Source organism: Macrobrachium nipponense, chromosome 11 (assembly GCF_015104395.2).
Source record: "Macrobrachium nipponense isolate FS-2020 chromosome 11, ASM1510439v2, whole genome shotgun sequence".
Taxonomy (NCBI): Eukaryota; Metazoa; Arthropoda; class Malacostraca; order Decapoda; family Palaemonidae; genus Macrobrachium; species Macrobrachium nipponense.
Genome location: NC_061087.1, coordinates 45,729,704 through 45,746,938, shown reverse-complemented (window position 1 = coordinate 45,746,938; position 17,235 = coordinate 45,729,704). Strand labels below are relative to the sequence as shown.

Below are 17,235 nucleotides of genomic sequence, written 5' to 3'. Positions count from 1 at the left end.
CTCGGAGAGGTCGAAGGAAGAGAGGTAGAGGATGCCAAGGATTCCAGCAACCTTGGAGGAACCCATAGGCTCTCTCCGCACTAGTGCCCTGGCATAGTGCTACATTCCTTTTAGAGAATTCCAGCCCTTCTCCATCCAGAGAAGAATGCCCGATTCTGCTACTTCAACTTCCTTCTTCCTCCTCTTTTGGGACTGTTCTTGTTTTGTACTTTACATACCCTCTTCTTTATAATTTCCTTCCTTCTTCCATGTCGCCCCTTAGGCATCTCTTTCTATTGTATGCTCAGCTTAGGCAGTGCCCACTCGCCAGCACTGATCTAGCATTGAAAATTTTATACGTCATTGAGAACTAATATGATGGCATCTACGAGCTTCTAGCAATGCCCTTTAAGAAATCCCCAGACTTCCTACACTATGTGCCACCTCTGGCACTATATTCATTGAAGGGGTATTAATACTCACGTATGATAAACCAGGAAATATATTTAACTTCGCCTTATAAGGTGATATTATTAAAGCATTGCGCCATTTATTTCGCATTATCATGTATTTAGGTGTGTAATCTATCATCCCCATTTTATTCTGTTATTTGTGTCTGATTATTCTCAACTGAAAGTCAATATTTAGTTTTATCTTTATTTTTATTGTTTGCTCTGCCTGCCTGGCACCGGGCTCGATTTATATTATGTAACCATAGAAGTCTATTACTGACCCTTTTAGAATAAGGTTAGAGTAAGTAAAAATTCAGTAAGATAAAATTATTTGCTTACTTAGATTCTACAATTTGTTATTCAATAGTTATTTAAAATAATTATGTTAAATTTATTATCCAATCATTGAGAATAATATTCCTGGGCCAGAGAATATTTAGTTTAATTTTCAATTTATTACAATTAGTTTTCTTTTTTTTGCGTTCATCTATACATAAAGGAATTTCCCCAGAGAACTCTAAATAATTTTCAATGAGTAGAAGGTATCTTTTCAAAAACCCAATGGCATATTGTCATACTCATAACTAATGGTTGCAAGTCAATGATAGTAATGTTTGAGTTAAATGAACGTGATAAATTACATTAGTTTAAGTTCCTCAGAGGAGAGAAAAAGAGAATTATCTCATGGAGGAAGCAAATTTTTTTTCTCGCCATTTCAACCCATTTAGGGTTGAAATGACCCATAAGAAGGTGAGGTATTATGAATCCCCTTTGCTTAATTAAAACAAGCCCACCGATCGTCTCTTGTTTCTCTCTAGTGCTGCCGCCTCCCGTACTTTGCAGATTTATCGAGATGTTGGAACCCAAAATCCGCCGTTAAGCACGCCTGAAGCAAGACCCGAATTAATACAACTCACCAGAGCGAGCAATCCGCTCTCACTTCATGCCCAGTTCCTCTTCAGTGCGGAGCTCCTCACCTTATGCGCTTCCCCCCTTACCCTCGTATCTGTGTGGCCATGAAGAAGTCGGCTTACTTCGTCTACGCTCCTACGAAGCAATATCTCAACAAAATGCTGAGATAAGGCAGTGTGGTGGCAATCAACTTGAATATTATTCTTTTCCCGGTGATTGTGTCTGCGATCCTCCATAGTGATTCACCAATCCCAACAACTGTGCTCTCCTAGAAGATTTCTGGGTTTAAGAGCTGTGGTCCCCTAGAATGTTGCTATGCTGATATCCTCCCCTTATCCATACAGTAATGTTTGAGCAGTAATTCATTCTTCCTTTGCACTCTGAGGAATCTTAAGATTTATGTAAAGGTCATATCCGACCCCCGATGTGCATCGCACACATCTTTATATGATGACTGTTTGCAGGTTGCCTACATATCCATGCCGTGAGGTGGATCTCCCCTATCCAAGTAGTTGTTCCAGTACTTGGCTTCATATGAGGGTCATTATCGTCCATGCTGGCGCCATAAATTAGTAATGTTAATGCGTAAATACGTCCCCTGTAAATTTAACACTTGGAGTTGCCTTACGACAACAGGAAATATCACATGCTTTAGCGATAAATTGTCATATATATAAATAAACTATATATATTATATATATATATAATATATATATACATTATATATACTATTATATATATTATATATATATAGAATTATAGATATAGATATATATAATATATATATATATGATATAATATATATATATATATATATATACCATATAGATATATAGATATATATATATTATATATATATATATATATATATATAATATATATATATATATATATATAGATATATATCTATATATATATGTATATATATTGATATGTATATATTATATCTATATTATATATATATAGAATATATATATATATATATATATATATATATAGATATAATAGATATATATATATATATATATATATATATATATATATATATATATATATATGTATAATATTATATCTATATATATATATATATATATATATCTATATCTATATATATATATATATATATATATTATATATATATATATATATATATATATATATATATATATATATATATAATATATATATATATATATATAAATATGTATTTATATATATGTATACATATATTATATATATATATATATATATATATATATATATATATTATATATATATATGTCTATATATACGTATACGTATATATATATATATATATATATATATATATATAGTATATATATATATACATATACATATATATATATATATATATATATATATATATCTATATATATATATATATAATATATAAAAATTAAGCTCTAAATTTCGTTTCATATCAAATTCACTCAATCTTTGGAACAACACAGAGGAGGAATCGTAAGACAAGCGATTCGTCACCAGTGAGACTCGAACTCTCGACGGTGGGAATCGAAAGCAGCACTGACGATGTTTGATCACTAGGCTGTCTGTGGGCAGTTTTAAGGAAGAAAAAACTAGCAATAATTTCCCTTCTCTTTATTATATTAAAATAATGTTTCTAGGTCATATTATTTTCACAATAATCATTACTATTATCAGCATTAATACGTTTTGTCTGTGCTACTTGAGTTAAAAAGTAAACTTTCACATCATAACATTACAGGTTTTGGGAAAAGATGGGTAGATTTTTTTTATTGTATTTTAACAGAAATGTCTGCTATTATTCTATAAATGTAACTGACTGCTAGAACCTATTTATCCTCTACTTTTAGTAAGGCGAAAGGAATACCTTTTGTGAATTAATGTCTACTTGTCTTCATACGATATTTTTTTGTTCTTTAGCACGCACATGTTAGAAGAGCTAAGCGAAATGAAGATTAATGGTAGTAGTTTCTGCTATCTGTCCTTTAGATGAATATGTCGAGAAGAAAAATCCAAGTCTTAATAAACAGGTCTAATTTTCATCTCTGTCTTCTTAAGAGAGTAATAATGACCAAGCCATCCGGACCAGTTTACCCCATCGGCATAGGATGTGTGGTTTCCAGAGAGATACTTCCCATTAAGGTTTGATGCATGGCAAGACGTGTACCACCAGGCCCCTTTGTACCTGAAAAGATTAATACCAACTTAATAAGCACCAAAGCTGGGTAGAGAATCTAAAGGATTTCATCAAGAGAACTTTATTTGTTTGCTCTTTTGAAATGAGATTGAATAGACATTGGAAGGAAAAATATCATTTATCATGTCTCACAATCTCTCCTAAGTAAGATTGTGAGACATGATAAATAATATAAATGATAAGTAATATAAATTACTGGTAATGGTTTACAAGTGACCAATATACGATAGAGCCATATAACCTACACAACTGTATAGAGCTCCTCAAAGCTAACATTCTGAACCCCAACGCCATTAGTTGCAAACCAATATTTTCTTAAATAATTAATTTGTCGGAAATACATATTTGCGGAGTTGTAGTTCGGATGTCGTTAACTCCAAAACTATGGATTTCCGACGTAAATCCACATCAAATTCGTTAAAAACTCGTGGAAATACACTATAAAAACTATATTGTTATCCAATGTGGGATACTGGCAACTTTTGAACATTTACCAAATGACTTTCCCCCCCCCCCCACCCACCAAAAAAAAAAACCGTCTATTCCGCATGAAAGTAATGACTAAAGCAATTTTCACAGCACTATATCAATAAACTTACACAACTGAACAGCTTTCTGTAGGATGTGCATCGTTATCGATGTCTTTAGCCGAAAACGTCGCTCCACTGTGGGTTGTAAAGGCATCACCAGCATCTCCACTGAATTCCACAACCTCCAGTTTGTAAGACGAACTTCGGTCGTGGACATAGAAGAACTTGTAATTGGCCCATCTTGTATTGTCCTTAAAGTCAGCTAAATCGAATCTTATTTCATTCAGCGTCTGATCCGTTAAGGCGTGGATGTTGTCATTTCCTAACCAGAATTCTCCCTTCAAGTTACCAAAGCCAAGGGCATATTGCATCCAGGTACGATAGAAGTCTTCTCTTGGTTCAATGTCATCCCGACGTTGAATGACAGTCCATCCACCACCATCTGTCTCCATGTCACAGAAGACCTGGTTGAAAAGATAATTTGAAATACTCTCGAGGATAGCAACAACATACTGCAGTCTAATTAAACATCTAATTATAACATCTATGCAGATGATATTTTGTAATTCATTTACCTGAAGAGGGACATCAGGACAACATTTGTAGGGGAAAATCATGTAGATTCCACTAGTGGTGTTGCCTTGTCTTTGTACATCTCGGCAGTTACGAATTTGTGGTCCGACGTCAAACCATAGAATCTGAGATTTTGGGAAAGCAGGAACCATCTCGAAATTCAAGGTTAATACCAATGCCACTACTAAGGCTGTTTTCCATTGCGTCATAAACATCCTGTACAGAAGTAATAATTAAATGATGACATTGAGTCAAGTTGTTAAATCTGTGTTCTAATCTCTATGTAAGAACTTGTTTGGTAATTTACACTATCTTTATTCCGCGGCATTTTCTCAAAGAGTGCAGTCCAGGCTGTAGAATTGGACTTTTCAGAAGAAAGTATTTCAACCATTGCAAATGAATACATATCATCCTCTTCCTCACTCTTGAAAGTTGATTTTTCCAAAGAATTTACAGAACAATGCTAAAGCAGCACACAGCTGGGAACGCCTAAACAACAGGTAAAATTAAAAAAAAATTATTGGCAGTACAATCATTACACAAGTGAAAAAACAAGCAGGTAAGAATATCGCTCAGAAATTACTAATGCTAGATCAGTGTTTAACATTACTCGAAGGTGAGAATCACTAACTTTACAGAGTTGACGTACTTTGTAATTTTGAGGAGATCCACTTGGCAATCTATAACTATAACAAAGAGAAGAAAATGTTATATAATCATCAGAATTGATGATATTCAACGAAATCCTAATTTGACTATAAACGATGTCTTTGCCAGAGGCTGATTGTCACTAGTTTATCATATTACGAGTGTTACCAGAGTCTGAACATGATGACAAAGTACAAGATATTCAGTCTAATCAGTATCACCCTCAAGTCGGTTTAATAGTCATAAATCAAAGAATTAAAGCAGTTACAAAGTCCCAATATAGCTATCATGTTAAGGTGAACTAAAATCCTAAGGTAAAATCATCTTGTTATAACCAGGATCAGGTTCCGACGTCTCTTTCTTGTCCTTACTCAGCTAAGGACTGAAGAAACTAGAAATGGCAGCAAAGAGGAAAACGCAGATTAGATAGAGTACACCAGTTTAAATAGTTTAATAATCTGATCAACCCTTGTAATCTTCGATCAAATAACCTTATGAATTATATGCAAAATATCCATGTAGCAAGGTGTAGGAAAGCAGTCCATCCACCCTCATTCTGTCTTCATGTCATAGAAGACCTGATTGAAAAGATATTTTGAAATATTCTCGATTATAGCAACAACACATGCAGTCTCATGAAACACATATAATTATACATCATTAATATTGATGATATATTGTAATTCTTTTGCCAAATGGGGGACATCAGGACAACATTTGTAGGGGAAAATCATGCTTTCACTGGAGGTGTTGCCTTGTCTTTTGTACATTTCGGCAGTTACGAATTTGTGACCCGACGTCAAACCATAAAGTCTGAGATTTTGAGAAAGCTGAAACAGTCTCGAAATTGAAGATTAATACCACTGTTACTACCAAGGATGTTTTGCATTGTATCATAAACATCCTGTGCAAATGAAATAATTCAATGATGGCATTGACAAAACAAATGAGTCACGTTCTTAGACTAGTGTACTAATTGCTAAATAAGAGGTTTTCACAACTTTACACTAACATTACTTAGCCTAAGTCTACAAGTATCCTTGTTTGGTGCTACTTTGCAACCATATGTGATGGTTATTTATTGATGACATCCATACCACTGAGATATACCATGAACTTCATAAACACAGACACACACCCACTCTCTCATACCCACACACATACACGCACACGCACACACACACATATATAACATATATATAAATATATATATATATATATATATATATGTATGTATATATATATATAGATATAGATAGATAGATAGATAGATATATGCGCGCATGTGTGTGTATTTGTTTTTTAAATCAAGAAATGTTAAACACATAATGATTATACGAATAAAGTTACAGAACAAAGTGAAACAAATGAGATGTTAAGTACTTTTGTCTTATTACCAAGACATGGTCACAGCAATTAAAGTATAACAGATGTTAGGTCAATAATATATATAATATATATATATATATATATATATATAGTATAGTATATATATATATATATATATATATAATATATATATAATATCTATATATATATATATATATATATATATAAGACGGGATAAGACTAAGGGAATAAAACAAGATTGGGATGTCACAGAGTGGTCAAATCTACCTTTTGGTAATACTCTTTATTCTCTCTTTCAAATCCTTTGGGAACTTATAGTAAATTTCTATTACAGTGTCAAAAGAAAAGTTCTTGGTTTATATTTGCTATCCATTTCAAGAACCGTGAGTCATTGTTTTTCTCAAATATCTTTCAAACTAATTTGATCGAATTGGAACTTTGACACATTGTATGAGACACCTCCTGCTAATTTTTGCATCATCAAACGGCATTAGTTAAGGCGTTTACTCCTAACTTGCTTATTGTTGCCAAGCATTGCCAACCTACGCATTCGAACGTCCTTTATCCCCATCCTGTCCCTCTCTACCTCTCACCTTTTCCCATCTCCCCCTCAACTCACTTTCCTGGCCTCCCAGTCTCCGGCGCCCCCATTCCTGCCTATTACTGAGTAATATTGGAAGTTAAAAATATGTTGCTTTTCGTAGATTCAGTGTTCATTTAATTACTGTTATCCTATTTTCTTAAGTTGTTCAAATGGGAGTAGGCTAAAGAGCATTATGACCTTCACCCTATTCACCCAGTATAATGCATCTGCCAAGGCCAAGAGAGACTAGGTCTACCCAATTGGCTGGAGTTGCCTCCAACCTGGGATAACTACATATACGATGACGTATCTTAGAGGTACCTGCTCGTTTTTGTTACGACAACTCACCTGGTGACGCAATAAGGAGGTAGACCAAGCTCCGCCTACAGGGGGATTTTGAGGGAAGTGAGCAGACCTTCTCTTTCTTTTGGTCTTGGCATCTACTATCACGATCTCTTAAATTCTTTAACCCTCGTATCAGTGTGTTGCCTACGAGTAGGTGAGGTAAGGCAACTAAAATGAAATCACACAGCTTAATTAACCTACAGCCCAGTATAATCAAGAATGCTCTCGTCTTAATCCCATGAAGTTTTTGAAAATAAATTAATCCTTAATTTATTGTCAACACTCTCCATTTTGTATATGTGGCTGCCAACAGACATCTCCTTATCATCGCAGTATTACTTGACAGCCAAGGATAATTTTAATCAAGGCCAAGAGAAAAAGTTCTGTTTACTTCCCCCTAATCCCCCAAATAGGCGGAGCTTTGTCTACCTCCTTATTGCATCAGCAGGTGAATTCCCGTAAAGAAAACGATGGTGAGCAAGTATCTCCATGATACGTCATCACCTATGTAGCTAGCCCCGGTGGGAGTTGACTCCACTCAATTGGGTAGACCTTATATCTCTTGGCTTTACTATTGGGAAAAATTAACCAGTATTATGGTCGTTACGTGAAACTTCGTTATCCATTTCATTATGAACTCTCCAATTATCTGCTGGTATTGAAAAATATCATGGAAAACAGTATTTTATTGTATTTTGTAAATTATAGAGCGTTATTGGGAGGAGAGATAAGAAAAACAGCGATAAAGAAAGAGTGAGAGAGAGTGAGGGAGGGATGGAGGGAGGGAGAAGGAAGGGATAGGGGATAGCGGACGTTTGATTCTGTATTTTAGTCCTGCTGACTCATGCGACCTTGCCTTTAAAAGTCAGGAGTAAACGCCTGAACTAGCACCATTTGACAATGCACTATATTACCAAAAATTAGTATGACATATCTTATCCACTGTGTCAAAGTCACCATACTAATCAAATAATCAGTTTGAAAGATATTTGAGAAAAACAATGACTCGTGGTCCCTGAACTCCTGGATAGTGGGTTCTTCTCAGAGGTCAGCAGGATCATAAAGGATTCAAACAAGTTCACAGAAATAGTTTCATTACTTTGTAATATTCCATTGCTTTGCATCCAATTTACTCACTGGGACTTTTCAGTAATATGCAAAAATAGAGCATCAATATGTCTTGGTAATAAGATGAAAGTACTTAGCATCTCAATTGTTTCACTTCTCATTTGTGGATAACTTTGTTCGTTTAATCATAACGTTTTTACCTTTTTCATGATTTGAAATAAAATATACACAAACACACGCACACACACACACACACACACACACACACACACACATATATATATATATATATATATTATATATATATATATACATATAATATATACAATATATATATATATATATATATATATGTATATATATATATATATATCATATATATATATATATATATATATATATATATATACTATATCTATATATATATATATATATATATTGTATATAGCTATAGATATCTATATCTATATATATAATCATATATATATATATATATAGATATCTATAAACTATATATATATATATATATATATATATATATATATATATATATATATATATATATATCTATATATATATATATATAATATATATATCTATATATATATATTTTAACAATATCACTTACACAATTTTTATATGCTTCAATACAATTACCAACAGGACCTCATTGAAAGTGGATTGTATCTAGGGGAGATATTTATTTAATAAGTTACAAGCTTTCCAGGACTAACAGTCCTCATTGTCAAGTCTCTGTTGAATGGCGGACACGTAGTAGTCCTGCTGTATTTATATGTATGGGGGAGTGGGGGGGAATTCCGTATGCTGGCTTCCTTAATCATATAATTACCCTTATTCTCCTGGGTAGCCTCCCCCTCATGAACTTTGCCTTTCTCTGCCTTCCGCTTCTTCCAGATGGGTAATGTCCCTTTGTTCTCTTGTGTTTTTGCGCCTCTTTTCCATTGTAAAACAAAAAAATAAAAAAAAATTTTGTTGGCTATCTTCAAGTCTGTTTCCAGTGTTGCCTTCAATACATCGTTTGCGCATGTCATGAAGGCATTCTCTATAATCAGTCTGGCCGCTTTGTTTGTGTTCCTGTACAAAAAGCTCATATCTTCCAAATCTATATTGTGTTCTTTTTCCCAGTGAAATGGCATAATTTCATTGGAATGGATAATGGTGAAAATCTGATGTTTTCTCATTGTTTCGATCCTATTAGGATATAGAGAGCCATGAAATGCCGGGTGACACCTTGTTACCAATGGGGATTTTTTTTAAACGACCGAATAATTATTTTTGGCATAAATTTTAGATCGGCACTAATACCATGTAAATTTTTTTGTCTTTTTCGTTTTTGAAATGTATTTACCAGATAGCTCTTAAACATGTGTTGGATATGCGTTAGAAATTATAATTATGAATTCAGTAATTCACAGAACTACAGACTTCCAAAATAATGTCAAATCCCTGTGCATAGTAGTAGAATAAATACTGCATCCCATATATGTACAAAATCTACCTATAGGGACTTAATAGCAGATCATGAAGCCTGTTCTACCAGAGGCAAAACAGTAAAACTTTGGGTATACAATTTAATTAAGCCTGTTATGATCATGGTGATATCTCTGAGAGCAGAGCAAGAAGGGGACTAGCTGCTGCACCTATGGTCTGTCGAATCTATGTTACCATATTTTTACGCAGCCAAACACAAACTATGCCAGATATGCACTACATTACTTATGTGAAACGCAAAGGCTTCCAGAAGATATCCAGGTCAAATTCTTGAAAGGAAATCATGTCACTTGCCATACTGTAGGTTTATGGAATGGCATGTGGTCTGACATGTTTATAGTGGCTACTTTCATGAGGTAAGGCCATGGTCCATCAGGCATTATTAGTAATGCACTGAATCAACAAAGCATCAAGAGATGCACTATAAATCTTCACACGTGCAGTCAACTAATAATTGATAATTCTTCATTCATTGAGAAGAATCCAATGTGGCCAAAAACCTTCCAGAAAGAAGAGAGTGAAAATAAGGTTAAATATGACACAAAAGACAGGTAAAAAATAATGGTTATAGTTATTTATTATTTTCATAATATGCTTAATTTCAGGTGGTTTCTATAGCTGCAGTGTAAAAAAAAAAAAAAAAAAAATAAAAAAAAGGTTTCACATCGGTGAAATGCCTTTGTATGATACAGAACTGATATACTCCAGGGTGATAGGTTCAACTGTAATTCGCAATGTTGATTTTAGTGATGTCATAGCACATGAACTTGCTCCAATACCTATATCATTGTTCACAGAGTCTAGTGAAATGTCTACTCCCACAAATAAAGCCACTTTGAAAAACAAACTCAAAGTTGAAGAGTCTGGGCGACTATTAAAGCCAAAAGTAGTTGAGATAGCTGTGGTTTTATGATTTAGAAGGGAAAAATATTGATGAGAAGAGTAGTACAAATGTGTTACCGATAAACAAAACCGTGGCCGATGTACATATGGATTATAAATAAGGATGTTTGGTACATAAAGAGCTATTCCAGTTATTTCCTCTAGTGAGGAAAATACACCTGATGTTGGGAAAGGTGAAGATGACAATTCTTCTTATACTGAAGGTTCAATACAAGGGATCAAAACAGCATTAGTGGCTGATAGTATGGATGGAAACGACAAGTATGATATTGATTTCTTCAGTTGAGGGTAACGGGAAATTAGTAATCAGAAAAAAAAATAATAAGGTACAATCTAAGAGAACTCAGGGTTCCCTAGAGTTGAAAAGATCGGTTGAGACATTTACGTCGAAAGACAAGGAGACTAAAAGGAGGAAAGTACATACGGAGTGTAATGTTAAACGTTCTAGTGATGATAAGTTTCGGGGGGAAAAAGACGATGAATATCTAGAATATACAGAAACAACAAACAAATTCGTGCCGAAGAAGCCCCAATGTTTACAGATAACTTGGTTGATTTGTAATAATGTTTGTCATCATTTATAAAAAAAATTATCTTCTTACGTATTGCAACCCTTAATATTAATGGTTTGTCTAGTTTTATCAAGCAGGCTAAACTACACTCTTTCATTAATTATAATGAGATATACTTACGGTTAATTTCCCCTGCCCCAAGAACATAATGTGACGTCCATAGTTTCTCTTGTTTTTTTTGGGGGTTTGTTGAATTGCGGTTTTTTATTAAAAAAAAAAAACAAATCATATATTAAATCCAAGTATCAAATTAATTAAGGGAAGGACTGCAGTACAATAGTTTACTAAGGAATATTCTGTAAGTAATTGGAAAACAACGTGTATTTAACACTCCAACGTCAAGACTATGTAAAGTTTCGTTAAAGTATCAAAGCAAGGTTATAGATATTGTGAACAATATATGCTCATTCAGGAAATAAATTCCATATAGAGAGAGAGAGGGATTATTTTGAGAAGGATTTGTTATCACTAATACAGAATAATTGTGATAAGGCGATTATTGGGGGAGATTGGAATTGTATCATTAATGATAAGGACTCTTCACATCCAAAAAATTATTGTTTTTCGAATGGTTTGAAGAATATTGTTGATGCTGTGAAGATAAAGGAAGTCCATAACATCCGAGTACACATTTGTTAGGGGGAACTATGCTGCGCGTTTGGACAGGATTTATATGCAGATAGACAGAAATAGTGTCACAGAAACTGAAACTGTTCCAGTGTCGTTTTCAGACCCCTCTTGTTTCCTGTGTGATATAAGATTACCTGATGTAGTACAGTTAGGGAAATCTTACTGGAAGCTTAATTGTTCAGTTCTAAAAGACACCGAAATCAAAGAAATCTTTAAACAAAAGTTGACTGAGTTACAGAGGAAAAGGGATGACTATGCTTATATATTACTGTGGTGGGATAATCTGGTTAAAGAGGAAGTTAAAAAGTTCTATATGAAAGCATGTTCTTTTAAGAAACAACAGAAATTTGGTATGTCAATCTTGTTAGAAAGCAGATTACGATACTTGTATGAGGCTTCTTATCAGACCGGAAATCCTAACACGATAGAAATCAATAATGGGAAAAATAAAATTGAGGAAATAATAGATGAGTTTGCAAAAGGTATCAAGGTTCGATCCCGTTTGCTAAATCTTCAAAATGATGAGAACGTTTCAAAATTTGTAATAGCTAAACAGCAAGAATTTATTGTAAAGAAAGTAATTACTTGTTTAAAAGATAATAAGGGGAATAAACTTCAATTCTCGGATGGTATAAATAATTATGTTAATTCCTTTTATTCTGAGTTATATAGCTCAATGGACAGTTAATAATGAAATGCAAGAACATTTTTTATCCTTCTTAAAAATAAAACTTGATGACAGTGATAGGGAAGAGTTAAATAAGGATTATTCAAAAGGGGAAATTTTGAAAGTTACCAAAAGTTTTAAGAAGAATCGTACACCTGGAATCGATGTTCTGCCAGAGGAGTTTTATTTAGAGAATTGGGACGTAGTTGGGGATGATTTTTCTTCATTGGTAAAATATGCAATGAGAAATAAGGTGATTTCAGGTTCGCAAAGGAAAGGAGTCATTACACTTATTCATAAAGGCGGAGACGAAAAAGAGTAGAAGAATTGGAGACCAATTTCTCTCCTTTGTGTTGATTATAAAATAATTTCTGAAAGAAGTCTTAGACAAAGTGAATGATACTATACTCTGTTTTTTTCCATCTGTCCACCCGCCTGTGGTGTTTTGTATGGTAACACTGCGTCCCGGGCTTTAGATAGGATATCTGGGTGTACATTTGCAACTGAAAAGTGTTTTAATAATTTACAGTATTCGAATTACACCGTTAATATTCGAAATAGGATATTATTATAATTGTTGAATTTAAGCTGAATGTAACTATCCAAAGCCCGGGACGTAGTGTTACCATACTAAAACACCACAGGCGGATGGACAGATGAAAAAAAACAGAGTATAGTCAGTTTTGCTGTATTCCAGAACGAAGCATTGTTCAATATAATAAGTTTATCAGGGATGTTATGTATTATGTTAATTCTACTGATATGAACGCTGCCTTTCTTAAATTAGACTGGTACAAGGCTTTTGATATGATTAATACAGAATTTTTGTTTAGGTCTTTGAAGTGTCTAGGGTTTGGAGACGAATTTGTAGGGAAAATACGTATGCTATATTATCAAATAGAAAGTGCAATGTGTGTAAATAATAATATAACTTCCTTTTTCCCAATAATAAGGTCAGTCGGGCAAGGCTGTCCACTTAGCATGATGTTATATGCAATCTATCAAGAATCGTTCTTTATAACAATTAAGGAAAATATTAATGTGAAACCCTTTGTCTTACCTGATCACACTACTCTCAAAGCAGTTGGTTATGCTGATGATGATAATATAATAATCACAACAGAAGATTTGTGTTAGGTACAAATAGCAAAATTAATAGAAATGAAAAGTCAAGACCATTCAGTATGGGTGGTTGGAAGAATAAAAGGGACTGGCCCCTTACATGGATAAGGCAGAATGTTACTTCTTTGTTCACGCTAGGTATCCATCATTGTAATGATTATAAGGAAAGTCTAAAGAATAATTGGGGACATATCATAAGTAAAATGGATAACCATTTGAAAGTGCTTCATGCAAGGAAATTGAACCTTTTTCAGAGGACGTCATATTCAAATGCGTGCATTATGGCAAAAGTATGGTACAATAATGCAAAATTATTGTATCCCTTAACTCATAATTATGGCATTAGAGTTGAGAGACTAGTTTTCAGATATTTGGGGTGGTAGAAATGAACCAATTAAACGATCTACAATGACTAGAGGTAGGACTGAAGGTGGTTTGGCTGTTTTCGATGTGAGAGCTAAAGCTAATACTATTATTGTTAATACCTTTTTAAAAACTGTCATATTGAATAAGGGTCCTCAGAGCTTAATTTTGCATTATTGTTACTTTAGGTTGTGTAAGTTCTTTGACTTAGACTTTAAAGCTCCACAAGTATTTTGCTATCCCACACCATATTACAGTTATACTGTTGGCTTCATAGTTAAATTAAAGGAGGTTCATAATTTTCCAATGTTATCTAATAAGAGTGTAGAATATAAATATCCTTCATTTGACTGGAAAGTAATGCGGAAAAATTTTTGTGATATTGAACGTTTCTTGGGAAAGAAGATTATCTTTAAGCATCTTCATGATGTACTACCTGTGAAAAAACGTCTTCACTTTTTAAATTTATCAAGCAATTCCTTATGTAAAATATGTAACATAGAGGAAAGTGCTATTTACCTTTTTTACTTTTGTAAAAGAACTGAACCAGTTTTCAAATGGCCGAGAAGTGTACTTAAAAACGCTTGTAATTTTGAGCCGGAGAACAATACAAAATTTTTATATTATGACTTAAATACCAAAGATAATTGTAGGAGGGATGTGTGTATATTTTTATTGTGTTCTTATATATATACGATATGGTGTACTAGAAATGATTTGAATATGGTAGTAAATATCATAAGTTTACCTATTAATAATATCAATAATTACAGGAGAGATTTAGATTTAATACATGGCAATAGAATAAAGAATAATTTCGGTTCCTTTATAGAAAAAATAGATTTTCTTCAGAAAAAATAATAGTTTATAAAAGTTTCTAATTGTAAATAATTTTCGCTTTGTTTATGTACAACTTTCACTATGTAAATCTACACTTATGTATCTCAAGGTTGTAAGTCTTTAATAAAAAAAGTTACACGACATCATCTGGGAGGCTGTTTCACAGTCCAACGGTGTAAGGAATAAAGAAACTCTGGAACTAAGAAGTTCGACAGCGAGACACATTTACTGCATATTGGTGCTACTGTTCAGCAGAAACATTTGTCGATCCTTCAAACATTTGATTCTGCTAGCTATGATTTCATCTGCGTTTTTGTTTGCAATCCTCTGTTATCTACTAAAAAGTGGTTACTCCCGTCACCGGTCAGCAAGACACCATTACAGTACTAAATAACTAAAGGGAAGTAAGTAACTGGCCTTATTACAAACAAAAGATGAGTTCGTTTAGTATAAATCTACTCCAAACTAACCGGCATAGTTAGATTCCAGAGAAGAGGTCGCGAGTCACATGGAAAAATTGGCATTATTCGAAATTTAGTCCAGCTAAGACTGTATTAGAGAATTTTTTTTTTCCAGAATACTATACAGTCGTCTCTTACCTTTTACGAAACCAATTATTTCTTCTGAACAACGTTTTCTATCATTGAAAGCATTGCACAAATTGTTATAACTATCATAATGCTTAATCTAAATTGCTGCCATTGTCGTCTAGGTTGACCTTGAATACCTCTATTGAATCTTTGTTATTTTACGTCCTGCTCCAAGAATGCTTATTTATCAACACTGCAAACCTCTACAAGGGGTGCTTTCCTAACCCCGTATTGTTCAACAGTTGCTGGTAAAAAAGAATAATTAATTAACACACTGACACACTTACCTATTTGGTTACTTAAAAACAGAGATAGAGTAACACATAGGTAATATGATGTAATGCTTATTGTGTTTGTAATGTGGCAGAGAGAGGGAGAGAGGAAGAGTGACCAAAGAAGACTAATCCAGATTCACGGGATATCGAAAACTATTTCAGATACATATCTTCCGTGCAATTTTTCTAACTGATTTATGCAGTGCGAGAAGTGTGGGAAACTGCAGGGTCATAGAGTCAGCAGGACGTGTTTGTGAATGGGAAGATTAGGAAATGAGATCAACGTTCCATCATCTCAACATACCATGCAGGCACTTGTCACAAATTTATTGACTCTGGCATTACCAGTTTTGTCAAATAATCAGTTACACCATTGCTATCTAGAAACAAAAGTTGGTTGCCTTTGCGTCTTCACAGTAAATTCAGTATTAAATTGAAATATTGTCCGTGTTGAATAAGAAGCTTGTTATTTGCTTGTTGTGAATAACAATGAAGATATACATACGTCTAGTTTTCAAGTAAATTTCAGATGATCAAACACGGGTGGTGCAGAACTTCGACCAAAAACAGAATCGTACTGAGAAGCTGCGCCTCAGGATGCTCTTTATATGCCCTAAAAGATCAACAATATTGTTCTTTCAATTCTAAACCGTGAAACCCTTAAACAGATGGCTGATTTTGCTCTATCATACCTTGCTATATGAAAACTGGGATTCGCTTCCCATTAAGAACATCTCTTTAATTTGTTATGTTTAGACTGTAATATTTCTAAGCACTTTATTCTAAGTAAATAGTCCATCAGCTTACTATCGCAAAGCGGACAGCGTTTCTTTCATGCTGTTAAGCAACCTGATATCGACGTTACGATGAATTCCTGGTGGAACTATTTGGGTGTTTTCATCTGTATTTTTGTTTAACTTTTTAATTGATATTACAGGGTAAATAGGGAGTGAGTTTGTTGTTTTGTTGTTTTTCTGACGGATTTTTTTAGCGTTAAATCCTTATATAGATATATATATATATATATATATATATATATATATATATATATATATATATATATATATTACATATATATATATATATATACATTATTTATATATATATATATATATATA

At 33.4% G+C, this 17,235-nt stretch overlaps 1 protein-coding gene across 1 annotated transcript; it reads right to left on the bottom strand.

Moving 5' to 3' along the window:
* Positions 1 to 2,948: 2,948 nt before the first annotated feature.
* On the bottom strand, positions 2,949 to 16,767 carry LOC135205664 (techylectin-5A-like). The gene is made up of 4 exons (XM_064236512.1): positions 16,623 to 16,767; positions 4,652 to 4,865; positions 4,146 to 4,540; positions 2,949 to 3,534 (listed from the first exon to the last, which is right to left on the bottom strand). Exons 2-4 carry the CDS (start codon positions 4,862 to 4,864, stop codon positions 3,369 to 3,371), a joined length of 774 nt encoding a protein of 257 aa, XP_064092582.1. The 5' UTR covers position 4,865; positions 16,623 to 16,767; the 3' UTR covers positions 2,949 to 3,368.
* Between the last annotated feature and the right edge of the window lie 468 nt (positions 16,768 to 17,235).